Source organism: Crinia signifera, chromosome 3 (genome assembly GCF_055691185.1).
Source record: "Crinia signifera chromosome 3, ASM5569118v1, whole genome shotgun sequence".
NCBI classification, from domain to species: domain Eukaryota; kingdom Metazoa; phylum Chordata; class Amphibia; order Anura; family Myobatrachidae; genus Crinia; species Crinia signifera.
Window position 1 is genome coordinate 133846528 of NC_139219.1, and position 23177 is coordinate 133869704.

At 45.7% G+C, this 23177-nt stretch overlaps 1 protein-coding gene across 1 annotated transcript in view; it reads left to right on the plus strand.

Annotated features, from left to right (window-relative positions):
- AIG1 (androgen induced 1) overlaps positions 1–22551 on the plus strand; it is a 235233-nt gene extending 212682 nt beyond the window's left edge. The window contains exons 5-6 of the mRNA XM_083176545.1: positions 10989–11152; positions 20514–22551. Coding sequence (XP_083032671.1) covers positions 10989–11152; positions 20514–20551 — 202 coding nt within the window. The 3' untranslated portion in view covers positions 20552–22551. The remainder of the gene's footprint in view (positions 1–10988; positions 11153–20513) is intronic.
- The last annotated feature ends 626 nt before the right edge of the window (positions 22552–23177 follow it).

A 23177-nucleotide genomic window follows, 5' to 3' on the forward strand; every position in this document is an offset into this window, starting at 1 on the left:
GCCTGCCCTCCTAATGGCAAAGAAATAGTATATATTTATCATATGTGCTTAGTTTTGGGGGAAGTACAATATAGGTGCTCATTATTATACTTTGTACAAGGGATCTTATGTGTTTGTTATATCTTCATTATTGTAGTTGATACTATCCCTGATGTCTGGTGAGTACATTGATTTATTCTATAATGTGGTGGGGACTTTTTTCTGTGTTGATGTATGATTTGTTTGCAGATATATAGATAGATATATATATATATATATATATATATGATATTGGAATTTATTAACATGTTTAAACATTTCAAGGAGCAGGCAGGCAGGCAGGCAGGCAGGCAGGCAGCCAGCGCTGGTGTATAATGCTGGACTCAGGATACCTGCAAGTATGTGTATGTGTCTTTTAAACATAAATGTACACATACACATAGATGCATAGAGTAAGTAATGCTAAGTACAGCTATGCGTTGCTAAGCTATAGCACGCGTTGCTTGGCGGAGCGAGGCGTTATTGGATTTGCTAAGTGCATACACACTGTGTTTTATATATATCAGATTTGTTCATTCCCATACATCAGCACTACTGTTTTTAAGGCATGCGAATTTGTCACCATTTGTGTTGGCGCAGAGACGCTGTTCATGTAAAGATGAACAATAAAGTTATTAACACAAATAACTGTGATAAACCAATGCCACCACCTGATTGGTTGATTGATGCCATTGTTAACATGGCGGAGACACGCAGGGCAGAGCCGTTTTCGCCTGCGGAACTGAGGGCTCTGGTCTCCGTCATGGAGACAAGGCTGGGCCGTGCGGGGCCCTTTATCACTAATGGCCAGAAGCGGCGGGCCTATGCTGCGGCAGGGCGCAGGATTTTCGCCCGCACTCGGGTGCGGAGGACCATCGGGCAGCTAGAGAGGCGGTGGTCGGACCTCCGCAGGCGCCAGCCCCAGCTTTTACAGCAGATTAGGGGCGAAATAGCTGATTGTGAGTATTTTAGCTATGAAATTTCGCACTTACATCATAGCATATATAAACAATAAAATGTGTCTCATGATAAGTGGGTGTCCATGGGTTTAAAAGTCCATAGACTGTTATGTGTGCTTCTTCCTGGTTAACATGCAGTCATGTGGCTTTTATATGTAATGACATAGCATTCATGATTCTGATGCATACAATGTGCCAGATCTAATATGTGTTCAACATTGATAAATGCCAGGGTTGTAATGATTGAACAAATTACTAACAATCACATAATAACTTAAATGTCACATTTTGGAGTCCATTACCAGTAAGGAGCTACTTTCAAGCATCGTTTGCCAACATTATCACCCTTCCATGTATGGCTTGTTATGGATTAATACATGTGCCCCAATGACCCGACATTGACCATGATTTTTTTTTCTACCACACAGCACGAGCCCGAGCACGACAGGCACGGGAACAGGCCGAGGCAGCCCTGGCCGAGGAGGAGGTCCAAGAGCGTGATGAGGAGGTGGCGGCGAGGGTGGAGGAGGAGCAAGTGGAGGAGGAGGAGGAAATGGTGGAGGAGCAAGTGGAGGAGGTGGAGGAGATGGTGGAGGAGATGGTGGAGGAGGTGGAGGAGATGGTGGAGGAGGTGGTTGAGGAGGAGGAGGTGCCTGAGGAGGTGGTGGTGGAGGAGGTGGAAGAGGAGTTGGTGGCAGAGGAGGAGGTGGAGGAGGTGTTGGTGGCGGAGGAGGAGGTGGAGGAGGTGGTGGTGGTGGAGGAGGTGATTGTGGCGGAGGAGGAGGTGGAGGAGGTGATGGTGGCGGAGGAGGAGGTGGAGGAGGTGATGGTGGCGGAGGAGCTGGCGGAGGAGGTGGCTGAGGAGGCCACGGTTGCCCCGGAGTTGGACGAATCCGAGGGGGAGGAGGCGTGTGAGGCACCGGAGTCCCATCAGATCGGTATGTTTACATAATGCATCATTCATGAAGTAGTTGTACTGGTATTTGTTATGTAGCACTGGTGAAGAAAAAATTTGGTACAATACTATTAATACAGAACTCAAAGTGGGTAGCTACAGATACAGGTACGGGTTAGATGGGGTGTCCAAGGCATCCCTTTCATCCAGGACACCTCTGAATTACACAGGTTTGTGGGATGGCTTGGAGCTCCATTTTGACTGCCACATAACCGTTGTAGTTAAACAAGATCCTGGAGTAAAGGGATGAGTGGATCATTTGTGGATTAAATTCACCTGCTGCAAGCCTCGATTTTGACCCATCATATAGTGGAATCTATATTGTTGTTGAATGTTATTTATAAACTATAGGATGTATGCTATAAATGGAGTATGGGCCGGCCTACCTTGGAATGGAGTCACAAGTTGCCAGTGTCCCTGGAGCCTCCTCTACCTAAACACCCCCTGTAGTTAAGATTGTTTTTTGCCCCTCACAGAATTGTAGGTTGGTTTAGACTGAATTAGGATTTTGAGGATGTGTACTGTGCATTCCTGACATTTGCATAACTCCCATGCCACGAACCATCACTGAACTTAGACTGAGGAGATTGTGACAAGTTCTTATTGACGGAGGCCATGACATGCTTGTCATTGGTTAGTCATGGGTGGGTTGTGAATGAGAAGAAACACTATAACTGTTATGTCTTCTGCAGAGTAAAGGGTAGAGGGAAAAAAACACAGTATGTAGTAAATAAGTTTGCATGTATGTATATATGTGTGTGTCATATCTATTTATCTATGTGTGTCTCTATCTCTCTACATATATATATATATATATATATATATACATGTCACCTAGCATTTGTGCAATTTATGTCGCAGTATGTGAAATGTATGCATGAATATCATGACTAATTTTTGCCTCTTTCACATGCCCACAGATGACACCACACCGGCAGATGAGGGGGTTCGTGGGGCCCTCCTGCGGGCGGAGCACCATTTGCGGCTATTACTAGCCGATCTCCAGGACCTGCGAGATCTACTTGTCTAATTTATTATTTTATATTTTTATATTTCAATGTTAATTTTTCATTCAAATAAATGGTTTATGCAAGTTCACAGTTGTTGGTTTTATTTGCACATTAAACAGTATATGTGTAGATTGTTTATAATCTTTTACACAGGGTCTAATACAAACCATTGCACTTCAATTGCTGTAAGGGTTAATGTGTGCAATGCATGTGTTAGGCATGCTTGTAAGGATATATTGGCATCTAATTGATTCCAATTCCAAATAAGCATTTTTGTATGAGGATAGGTAATTGAATAAGTGGGTCATGTGATGTATTGCAGAATAGACATAATAGTGGGTTTTTTGGCGTAAATACACCGCTTACGTGCGGTAGCACCGCTTGGCTCCCGTTCGGATGCGGTATTCCCGTGCATACTCTGTAATACTCTGTAATACCGTGCAGAATCGGAGTGTTTCTCCAGCACACGCATGGTTTGTATGTCGTCCGTAAACACGCCCTGTTCTTAAAGAGTGAGTCCGTCCGAATGCGGAGGACACGTGGGCGTTTCTACGGACGATGGCCGCACGCGGCAGAACACCGTGGCGTGCGGCCCGCACCGTAAGAATTCGGGAATATCCGCACCGATCAGAATAAGGGCCAATGCCACACACCTTGATGCCCATTACACATTATGCCCCACACTAATGCCCACTTCACATTATAACATGCACCATAATGCCCATTACACATTATACCTACTGCACACCATTATGCCCATTACCTGTAATGCTCATTACACATTATGTTGCACACCGTGATGCCCATTACACAATATGCTGCACCCTGTGATGCCTATTACACATTATGCCCCACACTGTAATGCCCACTTCACATTATAATACACCGTAATTACCATAACACATCGGTCCATCATCTCGTAACTGTGGACGACTTCCGCCCATTGCTAAGCAACAGGGGTGGTCGGCGTTGGACATCACTTGGCATCTGAGCTGCTCAGGAGGATGCAGGTAGTTTATAATTATTTTCTGTTTATGGTGTAGCTTGTGGGAGTTTACGGGTATCTGCTTTGTGAGTACTTCCTTCTGCATAGTGGTCGCCAGTCACCTTGTCCCCGAAACCAGACGCCATCCCGGTAATTGGCGGGCATAACCTGCCGAGGAAAGGAGGCTGTTATAGAAAAACTTGTTTGAACCTACAAACTGTTGGCTTGAAAACCATTTACATTTTTAATCACTGTGAACTCTGAAAATATAACAAACTTTAATGTAGACTTAAGACAGAGGTAGAGAATCAGAGAGATTGGCATATTTTTTTTTTACTGTTTCTGATTTTTAATTCTCTTTTATCTTCTATTTTTAATCTATCTTCAACGGAAAGATAAAATGCTAAGCTCAAAGACTCAAAGAGTGAAGCTATGTATTTCACACCAATGTTAAATATATAATTAGAAGAACCAGACTTTTTGTTCCTGTACAAGTTAATTGGAAAAATAAAAATATTCCGGGACTTCTATCTTACAACCAGGGCCGATGCCTGGCACCGGAGTGCCCCAGGCGGGGCCGTGGGGGGCGCCCCGGTGCTCACAAGCTCCACGCGGGGGTGACGTGGCCGCCCCTGCTGCGCTCCACGGGGGGGGGAATGGGTTAGGCGGCTGCTGCCGCTACGCTCCCCCCGGGGGGGGGGGGGTTATGTGTCTGCCGCTGCTGCGCTCCATGGGGGGGAATCCAGCCGCAGCCACTGAGCTCCACGGGGGGAGAGTTAGTGGCGGGAGATGCAGAGGGGGGGGGGGTTGGAGATGCGGCTTCGGGTGGGCTCCAGTGGGGGGGGGGGGGGCTCCAGGGAGGGGGGGTCACTCACCTGCTCCCAGCTCCTTTCTTCCTGCTCTCCTCGGAGGGAGCACTGCTGCTGCTTCCTGCTGCACAGTACCACCCTCCAGTGGCCGGCGCCCTAGGCAAATGCCTAATGCTGCCTAGTAGTGGTGCCGGCCCTGCTTACAACAGTTATCTAAAGCTAAACTGTTTTTTTTGTGGTGTTTTTTGATCAGTACAATAAAGGAATATAAACAATATTTAATAAAACTTTTAAAAAAATTAGGTAACTACTCCATGGACATGCCTTGTGAAGTCTACCATAGTATTCTCTGTGTATGACACATCCTAGCACATCCAACAAGTTTAGTGTTATGTTACGTTATGCTTATGACACATTTTAAATAATTATTGTATCTGATAGGTGACAGGTAAATTACAGTATGTTGTGAAGAACAGAGGCAGATAAACCTTATGTAATCTACAAAAATGTTATGTTCTAATTATAATATTTTATTCTGTATATAACACATGTAGTATTTACTCCTTGCACATCCATACACTATCATACAGTACTACTGTACAATACAGTGTGTTTACTACCCGAGTACAAAATCCCGTTACCGGACCATCATTGGCTTTTTGGGGGCGGGGCTAACTCCCGCTCTGGGGGCAGAGCTCCAGATGTAAACCCACCCCCAGATACCAGACAGCATTGCCGGCATCCGGAGAAGTCCCGAAGATGAGCGTGTGGAGTATACTTTGCTTCCACAGGTACAGCCCCATGGATTCTACTGGACATGGGGACCGATCTTCAATCAAGTCAAGTGATTTTAAATGAATGGGTTCTGTATGTGATAAAGTTTTACTGAAAGTGTGTGTGTGTTGTTTTTTTTAACTATTTGTACTGCTGGGGGACTACTATCCCAGCGGGCCCATTATTGCCCCGCATGCTGGGACTTGTGGTTCTACAAGTCCCTGCATGCGGTGCTGGCTTGCTGGGACTTGTAGTGCCACAATAGTGTATCCTATTTTTTACACTTTAATCAGCTCGATGCCCACCGCCCAGAGGCATCGAGGACAGCACCAGGCTTCAGCATTCAGCATGGGCAGGTAAGTTGGAGGTCCACACTTCACCAGGACCCCTGCCCATGCTGACCAGTAAGGGAGAGAATGCTTTAGCCAGGGGGACTTGTATAAAAAGTCTTTCCCCAGCTGTGGCATTACCCTGCTGGCTGGTTGGGCCCAGTGCTGGTTCTTGAAATACGTGCTGGTTTTGTCAGATCAAGGGAACCCCACCATTTTTCCCCTGAGATTTTATGATACCAGGACCGGCTCTTTGAGCCCGGGGCTGGTTATGCTCAGGAGGGGGACCCCACGCATTTTTTGTTGTTGTTTTTTAACTTTTACACATTTTTGAAGACAGAACCATGCACAGATCCCAATGATTTGTGCAGTGTTCTGTCAATTGCGCCTGTCAGAACCTGGTGTATTGTTTTGGCAAATTTTTGTTCACGTTTACCAAAAATTGCACCCCTGGGAGTTGGATACTTTATCATGGGAAAACATCTGGATGCGAATTGAAAAATCGCCACTTCAAAATGTGCAAATTCGCAGTAAAAAGTGTGATTTTTTTACCGCAAATCGCAAACTATTACATGTTTGACCTTTTTTACCAAAAATCGCACATGTCTATAAATTCGACCCCTATTGCATGTTGCCCCCAGTGAAGTGGAAACAGCGAGTGAGGGGGATGCCATTGTATACTCTGATGGTGAGCAATCGGCACTGCTCGCCATATAGCTCACCATCAGAGGCTCGCTGGCATCATTGAATATACTCCATAGTCTGCCTAATACACCAACATTCCAATAACTCATGAAAAAAGACTGCAATATGTTAAAAATAATAAAAGCAAGATTTGGCCTCTTTGTAATGTATTTTTAAGTTTAGTAAAGATACACCCAACTTAAAATACATTATAGAGCTGTGTCTGTTTTATAGATTCATCCACAATCATTCACTAGACAACTGTCAGTATAATACAGTATTAGAGCAGATGTATCAAACATTGTATATGCTTATGAAAATTTATTCTAGTAAAAATATTTTAATATATATAGAACAATCTAAAACAATTATAAAATAACATATAACCATCATCATCACCATCATCAAACATACATAAAATCAACCATCAACCAAAACAAGTTCAGCCCAATGTGTGTCACTTGGCTGTCTTTCACAGTAAAACATGGTGTGATATTGTACTATATTGCAGTAGCGGCTCTTACTGTTTTGGACGAGGGGGGCTGCCGCAATGTGTGTCCCCTCTGCTGCCGCTGTCACCGCCGCGCTCCACTGCTGCTGGTCCCCTGCACGGGGCCAGTGCATGCGCAGTAACTTCATACATACTGCTCATGCGCTGGCCCAAGCCTCCAGGGGCTGCCTTTGCAGCAGCCCCCGGAGGCTTGATAGGGTTCCCGGGTTCCAGCGCATGCGTAGTATGGTCCGTGATACTGCGCATGTGCAGAACCCGTTTTGGGGGCTGCCGTGCATTTGCGCAGAGAGAGGCATCCCAGAGGGAGGGAACACCTCCAGATGGGATGCCTTGAGTGACTGGTAGGTCGGACTTCCAATAGGAAGTCACTGTCAGTCACAGTGAAGCCAGAGCAGTCTCACAGACTGCATCTGGCTTCACTTTAGGCAGAGACAATGGCGGATTTTTATGGCTGCAGCCCTGAAGCCCAAAGGTAAAAATCGCCAATGCTCTATTGTTTGTATACGCTGGTGTATAGATGTGGCAGGAACAAAGTTGCCTCCTACATATAACCTTACATAAGGTAATTCACAGAGAAATAGTGTAGGTAACTAAAAGCAGAGCCATCTTTTCCAATGGGCTCAATGAGCAGTTGCCCGAGGGCCCCAGGATTCCAAGGGTGCCGGATGACGCTCCGACAGGGGGATCCTGACTGTCAGTATCCCGATGTCCGAATCCTGACTGGCGGTGCTCCCACAGGGGGGATCCCGACTCACAGGGGCTATTCTCCCTTGTGGGAGTCCACAACCCCCATAGAGGGAGAATAGAACCTGTAGCGAGCCACCGAGCCCACAGCATGGTGAGCACAGCGAGCCCGCAAGCGGCTACTTTGCGCTCGCCCCCCCTGGCGGAACACCTGCAGTCGGGATTCCGAGAAGCCCGCACTCTGTGTGACAGGACAGCGCCATTAGCCCCTGCAGCACTACTAAGCCCTGGCCCTTCTACCCGGTGGGTGGAAACTGTCAATCCCCGCCAGAGGTTCCCTGCATGTAGCACTGCAGTGCTAGCCCCATCTGCCCTCACACACCTCAAGCTTCACAGAGCTGTCTGGTGAGTGTGGGATGGAGCTGCTGGGTCAGGGGAAGTATGCTACCCCCGCCAAGTGCCGGGTAGAAGGGGGTCAGTGCTGCCGATACTGGGAGCCATGCCATGTGTGAATTTCACTTATTCATTTTTTAATGTTGTAGTGACAATAAATTTGATTTGATGTGGTGGGTAGAAGGAGCTGTTGGGAGCCAGGTGGAGGGAGAATGGAGCTACCTGTGCTGGGAGCCAGTGGTGGAACTCCGTGAGGCAGTCATTTGCCGCCGGGCTCCACTCTTGAAGCGGTCATTAACTACATTGCCTCCCCAGTCTGCACTTTAGCTCATCCCTCCTCTCTGTACACTGTGCCCGGTAGATGCCCCCCACCACCCTGCACACTCACCCAATATCGTGTCTGCCCACTGGATCTGCTGGCTAGAAGGCGAGGGGGGGAGGGGGGGCAGTGAATTGTTTTGCCCAGGGGCCTGCGCTGCTGTCAAGATGGCCCTGACTAAAAGTGTGCAAAAGTAGAAGCAGCTTGCCAACAGATTCCCAATGGGAAGGGTTCCATGTCCCTTCACCAATTATATATCAACACAACACAGAAGTAAGGGATCTACCAGCGCTGAAGGGTATTTACAGACAGTCAAAAAGTAGGAGGGCCTTGCTAGCAAGCTTACAATCTATAGGGAAATAGGCATTCATAAATAAGGATAGATACTGTATTCTTTATTGCATCGATTCCACCAGAATGCAAGATTCCACAACCGTGGTATATGGTAGATAAGCAGCAAATTACTGAATGCCGTGTGAACTGTAGGTATAACAGTTAAAAAAGTGCTGGGTTCAGTGGTAACAGGCCGAGTGGTAGTCACTGGTCCCAGCTAAGATGTTCACCACTATTTTGGATCTGTCGTCCGTTTCACCAGTAGCCACGGTACACTGACTGATGCATTTCTACCTCTTTTAAGGTCCCAAGTGATGCATTGTGGATGCCAATCATATACGTATTGAAATGCAGAATCCTCCTATCCTGCAGCGCCGCACACAGCTGATTGCTATACAAATCATTTGCCTAAAATGTCCATGATCCTCTGCTGCGTGCCGGCTTGTCTCTACATCACTTGTATTGGCGTCCATATTGTAGTCTGCAGTCATCCCTCGGACTGCAATTCCCATTGTGCCACCTTACTTAGATCACCTCACTATCAGTTTTGTATGTTCACGTCCTTCATATCATTTAGCATACATAATATTTGGAATATTTAAAGTTCAATCCGGTAATCACAAATCTAATATGGCAAATATTCATAATGGAAAATAATTATTACACGGACACAACAGTTTGTGATAAAGTAATCATGTCATTCAGTTGGGGAGCTTTGTATGGAGCTGTTACATTCATCTCATGATTTTTTATTTTATGCCATATGGAATATATTACAGATACTGTATGAGTGACTAGGTCAATATATCGCCGGTCTGTCTGTACCAACAATATGCCTGTGAACGACATTGTTCGCAGACGTATAGCGCCGGCTGTGTAGCACAGCCAATAGCTGATATATCTAAATATAAATGAGCGCATAATGCTATTCATATAGGCAATCTTTCTTTTTTATATACACACACAGCTTTAAAACTAAATGAAATACTGTACACCCATTCATTAAATACAAGCTCCCCAATACCCTTGTTCCCTGTATTATTGTTTCATCTGTATTGTTGTTTTTGGTTGGACATTGAAGGAGAATCCTGGTCATTCCACCTGTACTCGTGACGTTGGTCAGTCATATTTTTATTTTTATAAAAAATTTTCATGTATTTCTTTCATTGGGCTATAATTAGGAGATATTTTTTAATTTACAGAAACCGGTTAATGAGGATTTTGGAAACAGCACCTAGTGCATTGTTTTTACTGTATAACTGTGACTGGATGGTTCAGCAGCAGATATTCCAACATTGTTTTTGTCACATCTAAGAGCTTTATATAAAGACTGTGAAACATGACTTCACTTGTTGGGTGCTATGTACTCCTGATACTTAATAATAATAATAATAATAATAATAATGATATTTATATAGCACTTTTCTCCCAATAGGACTCAAAGTGCACTTGAAATAGTATTTAACTACACCTATATATACCCTAATTCTTTTTAAGAAAACCTGATAAAATCACATTAGCAAGACATTATAATGTAATTTAATCAATACCTAAACTAAGAAATATAGAATTAGGGGTATGTGCACCCACTACCTCTAGAATAAGCCTAAAGCCCCTATTGCACCCTATTTGCAAGATTCACCTACAGTACAGAAGCTCCACTCACAAAGCCTTACTCACAATACATCTTTGGGTGAAGGTACTTTTAATCATTTACAAGATGGCGAACCTTAGAGAAGGGACTGTAAGGGGTCATAGACAAGGGAACATACTCACTAAGGTGAGAGAGTTGAATACTGTAGCTGCAATAATCATTTTAAATAAAGTTATGATGTAAGGAATCTATTGCAAAGCTACTTTCCGTACCTGTCCCCATATATAAATGAATGTAGCATTAACCAGTGCAGTGTACTGCATGTGTAGACCCAGCATGCCTTGTTTAAAAGCCAAGAATTCCCTTGTATGATCCATCTGTCTCATCTGGCCTGCATGTGTGTGTCACGTCCAGTGTGAAGAAATCATTTTTTCCTCCATGACAACTACTGTAGAGAATAGTGTGGTTAATGTCTCCCTAGGTTTCTTACAGTCACGGCTTAGTACATTATCAGTCTCCAGATTCCCAGCAATTGGTAATATTAATTGTCTCTTTCCATGTACTTTCCTATATGTAATATATGCTAGACCTTTAACAATGACATCTTTTATCTCTTTACGCTTTCTTTCAGGGTGTGCTGGATTCATCACGTGACAGGCGTATGGGTTTACCCCCTGCTGGAATACATCAGTCCTCTAGCCAAAATAGTTTTCTTCCTTCTAGTCACTATTGTCATTACCATATTTTATATACTTGGTGAGAAGCTAAACAGCTATATCTGGGACTTGGATAAATGTAAGTAATGCAGTGAATGTGTATATAGTATGTATTGGTGCCAGTGTCAATAGGAAAACATGATTCAATATTAAGGTAAAAAAAAGTATTTACTTTATATTGTCATATAGGGTCACAGGAAATATTTCTGTAACTAAAGCTGGGCATGCACTAGGCGACTTCTACCCACGCATTCTGCACTTGACCAGCCCGGGACCTTTCTGGGCAGCAGGATCGCATGCTGTCCGAACCCAGCCAAGCCTCGCCGGTTAGGAAGCAACCTAGCAGATTGCCGCTGGTTCTGCGCATGGGACTGCGCATCTGACCTGCGGTCAGTTTCATGCAAATTTGGGCACTTTTCATGCAATTGATCACTGCAGTTACATGAAAAGGGCCAAAATTGCATGTAAATCATCCTCATGTATGGGGCTTAGGCACCTAGGGCCTTATTCTGGTTCACTTCTTCTGGCAAATTCCTTCTTAGATGCACAAAACCATGTGCACTGCAGGGGGGAGATGTAAATTGTGCAGAAAGAATTAGATTTGGGTGAGTTATTTTGTTTCTCTGCAGGGTAAATACTGACTGCTTTATTTTTACACTGCAATATAGATCTCACTTTGAAGTAAAAGCCCACCCAAATCTAATTCTCTCTGCACAAATAACATCTACCCCACCTGCAGTGCACATGGCTTTGTCCATCTAAGAAGGAATTTGCCAGAAGGAGTGAACCAGGATAAGGCCCCAAATCTCCACAACTGTTGTTTGCCCCTTTAAAATGACTTGTAGATAATGGTTCCTGTAGCAATTCAAATATACATTACATGTAAGTACTGGAAAAACATGGCTGATCAATAATACTTTGTCAACTAAAGAGATCATTATGCAATAAGCCAATCAAAAGCAGAAACATAGGCTTCTAGTTAAGACCTTAATTCAGGTGTGCCTCTGTCCTAGGGATGTGGCAACCAGAGGGAAGCGCTCCACTAAATTGTGGGGCTACTAATGGTTATTTAGACATTATTGCTGGGCTGCTAATTTGTAAAGCCCTGCGATAAGGTAATCACCAACCAGTCAGAGTTACATCCCGCTGTGTGCAAGGCTGCAATGCATGATCTTAAGTAGTAAAAGTACTTCCTTACCGCTGTGGAGCTTATCCTGAGGCAGACTGCTGTTTAGAGATGCTCACGCTGTTGCAGGTGATGCCAGGATCGCTACACTGGCTCCAGATATCTCCGCGCACAACCTCTTGCAGTGCTCAGCTCACTATTTATTACTGTAGGGTTCAGAACCTACTTCCTGCACAATAACATTCCCTGCAGCACCCCAGTATGAGCGCAGTCATGTTGGACTCTTTCACTTGACTCAGCGCTTCTATTCAGTTGCAGTTTCCAATCACTTGATCGAAATGGGCAATCAAGACCTACTGTACCATATAGATTCCATTACCTAACTGGCTCACATCGCCAGCACAATGTCGCTACCATAGTGTATGCAGCTCAGTGCTGTGCAAACTTCAGTATTCAGAACAGTTTTCTATTCCACCAGATTGCACTGACTATCAGTGCATTCTGGTGTTTCTCACCAGATGTTTCTAAACTCAGCTGGGTAGGAGGCTGCTGCTGTATAATGGCTTCAGTCTGTCTTGGGGCAGGTAGGGGGGCAGAGGGTGGGCTGGGGCAGAGGGTGGGCTGGGACAGGTAGGGGGGCAGAGGGTGGGCTAGGGCAGACAGGGGGGCAGAGGGTGTGATGGGGCAGACAGGAGGGCAGAGGGTGGGCTGGGGCAGACAGGGGGGCAGAGGGTGGGCTGGGACAGGTAGGGGGGCAGAGGGTGGGCTGGGGCAGGTAGGAGGCAGAGGGTGGGCTGAGACAGGTAGGGGGGCAGAGAGTGGGATGTAGCTGCAAACCCTCCTATTTGTGTTGCTGCACCTGTCACATACACAGTGGGGAGAGGAAGACCATGAGGGTAGCTGTGCAAAACACAGAGATGCTGGGAGCAGCCCACACTAGTGCACGTGCACACTGGCTGCTGTCATTGTGTAACAGATTAATGCCGGTGACCCAATCTGTAACAGCAGCCTCCTGTGTCTGGCACTCTATTCTGCCGCGTATCTGATGTATGTGTCGGGGCAGCATTGGTGACACTTCTATTTGATGCTCCTGCTGCCTGCCTAAAGTGGGTGAAGTACACAGTCACAGCCTGCTTGTACGTGCTGAGGGGAGGGGTTCCGCATGCTCCGCCCCTCATTGGCTAGTCAGCATCACACCGTGCCCCCTGATTGGCTCACCTGCGCTGTCACCTAAGATCATTAGCCACGCCCCCCGCTATCAGCAGCTGCAGTACTCGAGGCTGTCTGCAGCCATCTTTAATAAGGGCACAGTGCCGCGGCCCAGAACGAAGATGCCGCGGCCCAGGTTGTTAGGGTGGGCGGCCACTTCTGCTAATAAATGTGCCGGCCCACCGGGAAACGGCCCGGTTTCCCGGTGGGCCAATCCGCCCCTGCTGGTGTATTGCATGTGTCAGCGATGTCTGCTGAGCAATCTGTGCTTAAGCAAATTGCTCAGCATGGGGCTCCCGTCCCCCCTGTGTAGGAGGCTTAAGATTGCACCTCACCTCAACCATTTATCGGATCATTAAGAACATCAAGGACAGAGGTTCAGTAGTGAAATAAGTTTCAGAGGGCCCAAGAATGTCCAGCACCTGATCTGTCTTCTAAAGTTGTTTCAGCTGCAGGATTGGGCACTAACAGTGCAAAACTTCCACTGGAATGGTGGCAGGCAAACAGGGCAGCCATCAGGGAAAGGACTGCGGGGAATCCAGTCCTGGGCCCAGATAAGAGGGGCCCAGATTAGAGTTTATTGAATATTATTTATCATAAACAGAGTTTACATTTCCCATTAAGCAATGTAGAGCTTGAGTATGTGGCCAGTGCTGCAGACACAGGTCTCACCAGGCTTTCCAGGTGTTCAATATAGGGAAAGGGGGCCCTGCCTATTTTGTTAGTCCCGGGCCCCACAATTTCTGATGGTAGACCTGCAGGTAAGTGTCAGTGCATCTGCATACACAGTGTGGCAAAGTCTTTTGAAGAATGGACTGGTGTCAATAAGGGCAGCAAAGAAGCCAAGCCAGATCATTTTCCAAAGGCACAGAGAATGCAATGCTGAGGACGCAGGTAAAGTCATTTTCTCTGATGAATCCCCATACAGATTGTTTTGTGCAACTGGAAAAAATGCTTGACTGGGGAATGAAAGGTTAGCACTACAATCAGTCCTGTGCCAGACCAACAGTAAAGCATCCTGAGACCATCCATGTGTGGGGTTGCTTTTTAGCCAAGGGAGTGAGCTCACTCACAATTTTGCCTAAGAACACAGCCATGAATAAAGAATGGTAACAAAACATCTGCCAAGAGCAACTTCACCCATCCATTTGAAAAACAGTTTGTAGGCTAATCATTCCTTTTCCAGCATGATGGAGCACCTTGCCTTAAGATAAGTGATAATTTGGGAAGACAAATTCTAACAAACTCCAAGAATTGATTAGGCAACAATGGGAGGGCATCAGTCAGTATGTGGCCCAGTAGTTGATTGACAGCATGCCAGGGCAAATTGCGGAGGACTTGAAAAAGAAGGGCCAACACTGCAAATAGCGAAACTTTGCACAAACTTAATGTAGTTTAAATAAAATCCTTTGAACATTGAAGCAGCAAACTTTGTTAAAACCAAAACTTGTGACGTCATCTGTAGTGGGCACATTAACATGCAGAGGCCTGGTCCTGTGTTGGGTGTCTCCCCCGCAGCCTTCTGCCACTAGTTGCAGTTTTGCAAAGTTTCACAAAACTTCAACTATCACTGAATCAGGCCCTATGCGTCCAGCATAAAATCTTTTGATACAGCATTAAGGCCCATACACACCCTGCAATTTTGCCTAACGTGTATTGATAACGATGATGGAGAAAATCTCTTGGCTGAAAATCGCTCAGTGCATACACAATGAGCAACTTATGCATGTTAGCGATCTTCCCAGGGGTGGACGACTTTCCATTGCAGCACGCTATGGAAAGCCATCCATCCCGTCGCTCATCTGCTGGTAATACCAGCAGATGAGCTGTCGGTCCAACGATGATGCGGAAGCGAGCATCAGCGCTCACTGCTCATTGCTGCCCCATACACACTGGGTTGCTTTTGAGCTGAAAGCAGGTCAGATAAGTAAACTGAGCTGCTTTCAGCTCAAAGTCACCCAGTGTGTATGGGCCTTTACTCTTTCAGCGTATTCAATTTCATATAGCAGAGACAGCATCATGCAGGGGTCTAGTTTCATTTGCTACAGTACAATATTCTTTAACTCTGCTATAAGTGTTGGACTGGTATATGAAGGGGCCACTAAGGTGAAGCAGTAGTAAGGCTCTGGACAACCACCATAGAGGCTTGCCCAACATTCAGAGAGTTCAGTTCAATGTAAAATACAGTATGTATAGTGTACTTGAATTCAAGTGCAACACCTGGAACCTGACTTCTGGTGGGCCTTCAGGCAGTGGAGCCCACCAGGGTTTTTCTCCTGTACCCCCATGGGCCAGTCAATCCCTTAGCAATGGTTCAGAATGTTATCTACTGCAATGGGTAGGTTGACATTGATAAATGCCATTTCCTCATGTTAAAAAATGCAACACTTTGCACCACTGATATACTCATATATTCAAATAGCCTAGTGGTGATTCAGGTTGGTTTGCACACTTTAAACAAAGGTGCACATTTTGTACTGTTCAGGAACAACATTCCGCTTTCTCAGACTAGAGAAGATTTTAGTATATTTTCTTAGACCTACCGGTAAGTTGAGCTATTAATTTATTTTTGCATTCACATAAATCCCTTATGAATCATGTCAGCAATACTTTCCATGTCACTGTACACTAAATGACCTTGAAGTATTTGGGCAGCAATACTGCATACATCTTCCAGAATTTGTATCATAATTGAGTCACAATGTACATGCCAGTTCTGCATTAGATGAGCAACACTGCAGTAATCCAATCCTGAGATGTACAGAAGGTGTTAGTTTCTTTATTTGTTCTGCTTGATACAGCACTGCAGTATTTAAAATGATGTGTTAGCAAGTTTTGGTTGCTATAGTTCAGAATACACAAATATTCATTGTTCATTGGTTAAACTGTTGGATAAGTTTGTCTGAGTGGCCTGTTGAAAGGATCCAGCCTTCCAAGACTTGTTTTACTTTTTCTATCCTTGCAAACAATTGGAGTAGATCTTTATGAACCTCTACATCTTGACTGAATGCATTTGGCTTTTGCCCATGAATGACTTCTGCATCATTTCAGTCACTGGGACTTATCTATTGGCCAATTCAGTCCCAGTTTTGAAATCATGGGACCAAGTATTAGCTCTTAGGCAATTTCAGTATCTTTATATGAGAATAATGCCTTTTATAATAGGAACACAATGATTGTCAGTGGTGGATCGACCACTGGGTGATAGGGGCGGTCCCCCCAGCACCCCCACACATTAGGGGCCCCCACACTCCAGATGGGAGGCAGACAGTGGGGTCCAGGCAGCGCGGTGCGGGCAGGGGGTCCCTGCGGCGGCTGGACAGTCAGCGGCGGGGTCCCTGCGGCAGATGTGAACTAGTTACCATCCACCGCAGGGACCCCTGCCACTGCCCATCTGCCGCAGCGTGGGAATCATTGCTGCAGTGCTGGGGGATAGATGCAGTGTTCTCCCACTCACCTGCCAGCTCTGCATCTGCCCACTGCCTTGCTCTCATGTCACATTGTCTCCAGGGGAACCAACCCCGCTCTCCCCGCCTGATCACCCCGTGTCCCAGGCGCCATGAAGAGACCTTACCCATGCAGCAGCTCTGACTCAGATGGGCAGCAATAATAACTACGGTACTTGTTTCCTAGCACGGCCACACCGATTTACATCGGGGTGGTCGTGTCGGAAAAATCGGGTCGATCGCATCGCATGCGATTTGGTCGCATGCGATGCGATCGACGCGACCGACCCGATTTTCGACCCGATTTTTTGATTGAATGAAATGTAAATCGGGTCCCTGGGACCCCATTTTACATTGGATTCAATGTAAAATATTCCCTACACCCCCAAATTTAACGACGTAAACCCCACCCCACGATAGACGCCAACCCGAAGCGTGGCGAGCGCAGCGAGCCCGTGAGGGGCGGCGGTGCGCGTCCTCCGACCTTTTCATTCCCCTACTATCCACGTCGGCGTGGAGTTGAGAATAGAAAATTGTGGCGAGCGCAGCGAGCCACCGAGCCCGAAGCGTGGCGAGCGGACGCGTATACCTGTGAAGTTATACGCGTCCCCTCGCGGGGCTCGCTGCGCTCGCCACGCTTCGGGCTCGGTGGCTCGCTGCGCTCGCCACACTATTCTATTCTCAACTCCACGCCGACGTGGATAGTAGGGGAATGAAAAGGTCGGAGGACGCGCACCGCCGCCCCTTGCGGGCTCGCTGCGCTCGCCACGCTTCGGGTTGGCGTCTATCGTGGGGTGACGATGGGGACATCTATAATGTGAAATGGGTCATATTGGCCCATTTCACATTTTTCACATTTTTTTAAAGGTGAGATGGACTTAATCAAGTCCATCTCATCTTGTGCCATTATAATGGCACAAGACCGACGCGATCCTCACGATTTCAATGTTAAAAAATATTTTAACATTGAAGCCTATGGGGAAATCGGGGGCATCGCGTCGGTCGCGTCGGAACCAATGTTAATGGTCCCGACCGACGCGATGCCCCCGATATTGTACCTTTGCCGGCAAAATGGACCTGATTTCAAAGGAAATCGGGTCCATCGTGTGGATCGTGTACCTTAACTTAAAGGTACACGATCCACAAGATTGTGGCCGTGCTAGGAAACAAGTACCATAACTACTCTGGGTGCTGTGGGGGGGGGGGGTGAGAGGAGAGGAAGGGGGTGTGAGAGGAGCCCCCCCTCCCCCCCCCCCCCCCCCACACACACACACACACAATTTTGTTGTCCAGGGCCCCCACAGACCTTAATCCGGCCCTGGCTATAGTGACTTATGAAAACACACACACAGGGAAAATTACACCTATTTTAGGAATATTCGTAGGCAGTCAAATGCAAATACGACTGCCTATGCGTATTTTCTGCATTTTCTATGCCGAACAAATGTAAATTCGTATTCATGGCACATTTGTATTTGTATTAATATGAATGTATACGCCATCGATTGAATATGACTAGGAATCACCATTCATTCGAATGGGGATTCCCAATTTACTAAGCAGCCGTATGCATTATATGGCTATAACCAGCCCCAGGCTCAAAGAGCAGGTCCTGGTTTAAAAAAAATCAGGGAACAAAATATGTAGGGGTCCACTGGCTTTTTTAAAACCAGCACCAGGCTCAAGGGCCGGTACTGGTTCCCGGGGAACAAAAGGAGTAGAGGTCCCTCGTATTTTCGAGAACCAGCACCAGGTTCAACCAGCCAGCAGGGTAATGCCACAGCCGGGGGGAGACATTTTATACAAGACCCCCCCAGCCAAAGCATTTACCCCCTGACCAGTCAGCCTGGGCAGGGATCCTGGGAAAGTGGGGACCCCCCAATGAAGCCCCCCCCCCCTCCTGAATTGACCTTCCCAGGCTGAAGCGGCCTAGTGACTCCTGATTGGCTGCCAGGCGGCCAATAGCGCTATTTGCGGGGAGGAGCCACAGTAAGTAAACAACGCTTTCTGCGGCTCTCCTCAGGGCTTCAGTATTGAGCATTTAGTTTTTTTGCTAAGTACCTGGCTCAGCGACCATATTGCCAGCGATATGTTCTGAAATCGCCCCCCGTGTGTACACAGCTTATCCATCTTACATTATCCCAAAAAGGAGTAGTAGACATTGTCCATTGATGTAAAATATTTTTCATCCATGACTGAATATGGCAAAAGGATGTACAGTACATGCCTCTTTCCTTAGGTCACCACTTTGGAACCTTGCCAGTCCAATCACGGAGTCTGCTTTTACTTAGTATGGGTCATTAGGACGACAGGGTCTAGGTCGACAGTCAAAAGGTCAACCAGTATTGTTCGAAAGTCAAAAGGTTGACACATGAAAAAGGTCGACATGTATTAGGGGGACATGCAAGCAAAGGCTTGGAGGCGCTAGGTAAGTTTGGTCACCGTGGGGTCTGCGGAAGCTATTGCTGCTCTGTTAATGAGTCTGCTGCCACTGAATCTATTGCTACAAGGCTGCTGGGACCAGCTGGGACCCTGTCTGCGGTCCCGGCGCTCCTCCTGTTAGATTGTCTCTTATAAAATGACCGCCCCCCAAGAGATCGGTACTTTACTTATTAATGCATTGAGATACTTTGGGCTCTCAATGCAGAGTTGGAAAGGAAATGTGCATCTTGTGCTCAGAGTGTGCATATTGGCATGTATGTAAAGTAAAACGCATCTCAAAGTATGCTACATTTACACCTAATGTGTAATTAATAACATTGCAGAGTAACTGGCATGCGCAAAAGGTGTATTTGGTAGCAGATAGACCACTTTTATGATGGACAAATGACTTCTCCAATTAAACACACATACTTTTTTATGTTGGCCTACTAACATCAACCATCTCTTTTCAGAGCAAAGGGGTACTGGGTAACTGGAACCCGCCTGCATGAGATTAAGATCACCATCACTACGGGCCTTATTCTGGTTCATTCCTTCTGGCAAATTCCTTCTTAGATGGACAAAACCATGTGCACTGCAGGGGGCAGGTGTAAAATGTTCAGAGAATGAGATTTGGGTGAGTCATTTTGTTTCTGTGAAGGGAAAATACTGGCTGCTTTATTTTTAAACTGCAATATACTGTAGTTCTCACTTTGAAGTAAAAGCCCACCCAAATCTAACTCTCTCTGCACAAATAACATCTACCCCACCTGCAGTGCACATGGTTTTGTCCATCTAAGAAGGAATTTGCCAGAAGGAGTGAACCAGAATAAGGCCCCATGATGACATGCACCATCACCTCTACTCCATTTTGAACTGAAGCATTATATGTAGAACTGGAGAAATATGTATATTAGTTGTATGTTTGTCCTATTTCATTAACTTTCCCATAGGAATTTGTCTTGTGGGGGTCTAATTTTCGTCACTATCATATAAAACCTGTTAATGTCAGTAATATACTTCCTATGTACTGTAATTAGTACTTGAGCGGGTTTGAACTCTGAACTCAAAAACTGGATCTTATTGGCTATCAGCACTTACGTGGTTTGGATAGCCAGATAAGTCCAGATGAATCCAAAATTGTTTGACGAAAAGAACTGAGCAAATTCGAACCTGCTCATTTTTAGCTACAGTTTTAATGATTTGATGTTGTAACCATTGATTTTTTTTTCTTCTAGATAATGAAGCAGAGGAGAAACAAGTCAAGGTTGATTGAATCATGGATGTAGCAATAAAACTTTCTTCTACTTCATTCACACAATCTGGAAGTGATGTAACACCCTCAGCCGCTGAAAACATTCAGTGCAGTCGACTAGGCATGGCTACAACTGTGCTACATCATTTAACACTGAAGACTTTTAGCTACAAACTAAGGATCTTATTCAGGTCCGTTCATTTACGTGGGGACTGATGTTTGGTGTATGCACATGCGCAGACGCATTTCTGCGCATGTGTATACGCCGGGTGCGTGCGGCCACGGCAAACAGACAGTTTGCCGGGTGCACTCACCCAAAGTTGGGGGCGTGGGGCCGAGGTACTCGCCCATGGGAACGCCCAGCGTTTCATGGGCGTTCCCATGAAAACGCTGGATGTTCCCATGGTAATTGCTGGGTGACGTGGGTGCCGGCATCACCGGATGTTAGCCGCCCGCCCAGTTCCTCCCGAATGAGCACGCATATATAAGTGACCTGAGAGTCACTTTGATATGTGTGCACGCACCACATCTTTCGATGGATGGCAACCTTCGAAAGATGTGGGAGTTTCCCCAGGCCTGCGAATGGATGTTTATGTAAAACATCCATTCGCAGGCCATGCGAACATACACGGCGTGCGAATGGGGGGTGGGCGGGCATCATGTCATTCGCAGGTTCTGGTGGACTCACTAGGGTGTAAATTCGCATCCAACGAGTCAACCAGAATAAAAATTTTATATACATCTTATTTGTTTTTTATCTGCCATTATATTCCAAAGGGTAAAGGGAAAGCTGCCATTCAATTAGTGCAATATATTTTATATGAGATTTTGTTTTAGTAACTAAATGCAATGTTTAGTATTTTTTTCATTTGACATTGTAAAACAGTATTTCATGTACAGAAGGTTATAGTGACATAAATCCTCCTTGTTGAGGGTCACCTGCAGATGACTGTACGGTACCATGCCATGTTTTTCCACTGCCTAAAAATAATAATAAAGGTAACCACCCTGGAATCAGCAGTACAATAAATGTGTTGCCTGATAAATTGTGCTAAAAGTGTTGCTTTCATTCTCTTCTACCATGTTGTTATAGACATCTTGTGTTGTAATGATGGTCAAATTTGTAGACACAGAATAGTTGCATACAGTGGTACCTTTTTAGTAAGATGGAAAGGTATCTCCCTGCAATTCCAGAAAGTCTGCTATTCGGCAACATGCATGATACGGTTATATGGCCAGTTCTAGTATGGATTAAGAGCTTGGAATAACAGTGTGGTTTCATTATTTAACAGTGATCAGGTGAGAAAGAATACACATTTCAAAAACCTTTTATGCACACAGAGCTAGAAGGAAGAGGTGCCTTTCACTGGAGAACTCTCCTGCCATGGGTAAGGGTGACAGGTGACCAGACAAGAACAAAGGTGATATGTCACATGTGACATGAGTAATGAACAAAGAAACCGTAGGAGCAGCCCTAAAGAGTAATGTGATGTGGAACAAAAATCAAAAATCTAGCACAAGGTGGGTAGCAGGTTCTTATTACGCAGGCCCAGGTTTGGTTGAGAAACAGTGGCCTAGGCTTGCTGTTAAGGAAGTTGTTATAAGGGAAAGGGGGACATGATAGAAACTTTCAAATATATCAAAGGCTTTAACAAGGTACAGGTGGGAGACTTCACAGGAAGAGGAGAAGCAGAACAAGAGGATATGCACTTAAACTAGCGGGAGGAAGATTCAGGGGAAATCTGAGGGAAAATTACTTCACAGAAAGAGTAGTAGATAAATGGAATAGCCTCCCATCAGAGGTGGTAGACGCAAATACAGTAGTACTATTTAAACATGGTTGGGATAGGCATATGGATATCCTTACCAAAAAAATAAGGATCAAATATGGTTTGAGGTAACATGTTTAAAAAAGGGGCAGACTAGATGGGCCATGTGGTTCTTATCTGCAGTCAAATTCTATAGGTCCATACACACTGGGCGACTATGCCCAGCGTGTATGGACAGCGATGATCGCGTTCATCGCCGTGGGGAAAGCCGCTCAGTGCATACACACTAAGCGGCTTTCCCCCTGCCGGCGCCGACGGAGGGGGAGAGGACGACGTTGCATAGCGGAGCACTATGCAAAGCCGGCCTGAATGCCGCTAATCTGCTGGTGTAACCAGCAGATGAACGGCTTTCCCTGCGATGTTGCAGGAGCGCGCAATAGCGCTCACCGTTCAACGCCGGGCCATACACACTGGGCGGCTTTGAGCTGAAAGCCGCTCAAACTTGCTGTTTTGAGCGACTTTCAGCTCAAAGTCGCCCAGTGTGTATGGGACTTATGTTTCTATGTTTAAGAGGGATGGTTAGAGAGAAAAGAGAACTCTTTTTCTGGGGCACTCTTATGATTTCAAATGAATTTTGAAAATTTTAAAATATAGCTTTTATTAGAATTATAATAAAATAAAGGGTTTGACAAACACACATGTACTATATACGTGACAAAAAAACATTTAGTAATACGATGTGTCACAAAAACCCCGCTGATTGGAAGGGGTATACAGTTATAATTCTGTTCCCTGTTTCAGCTGGGGGATAGTTGTAGAGGTAAATTCCTCTGAGCACAGAGATTTTGATACAGTTTAACAAGGAAACATAGTTTTGT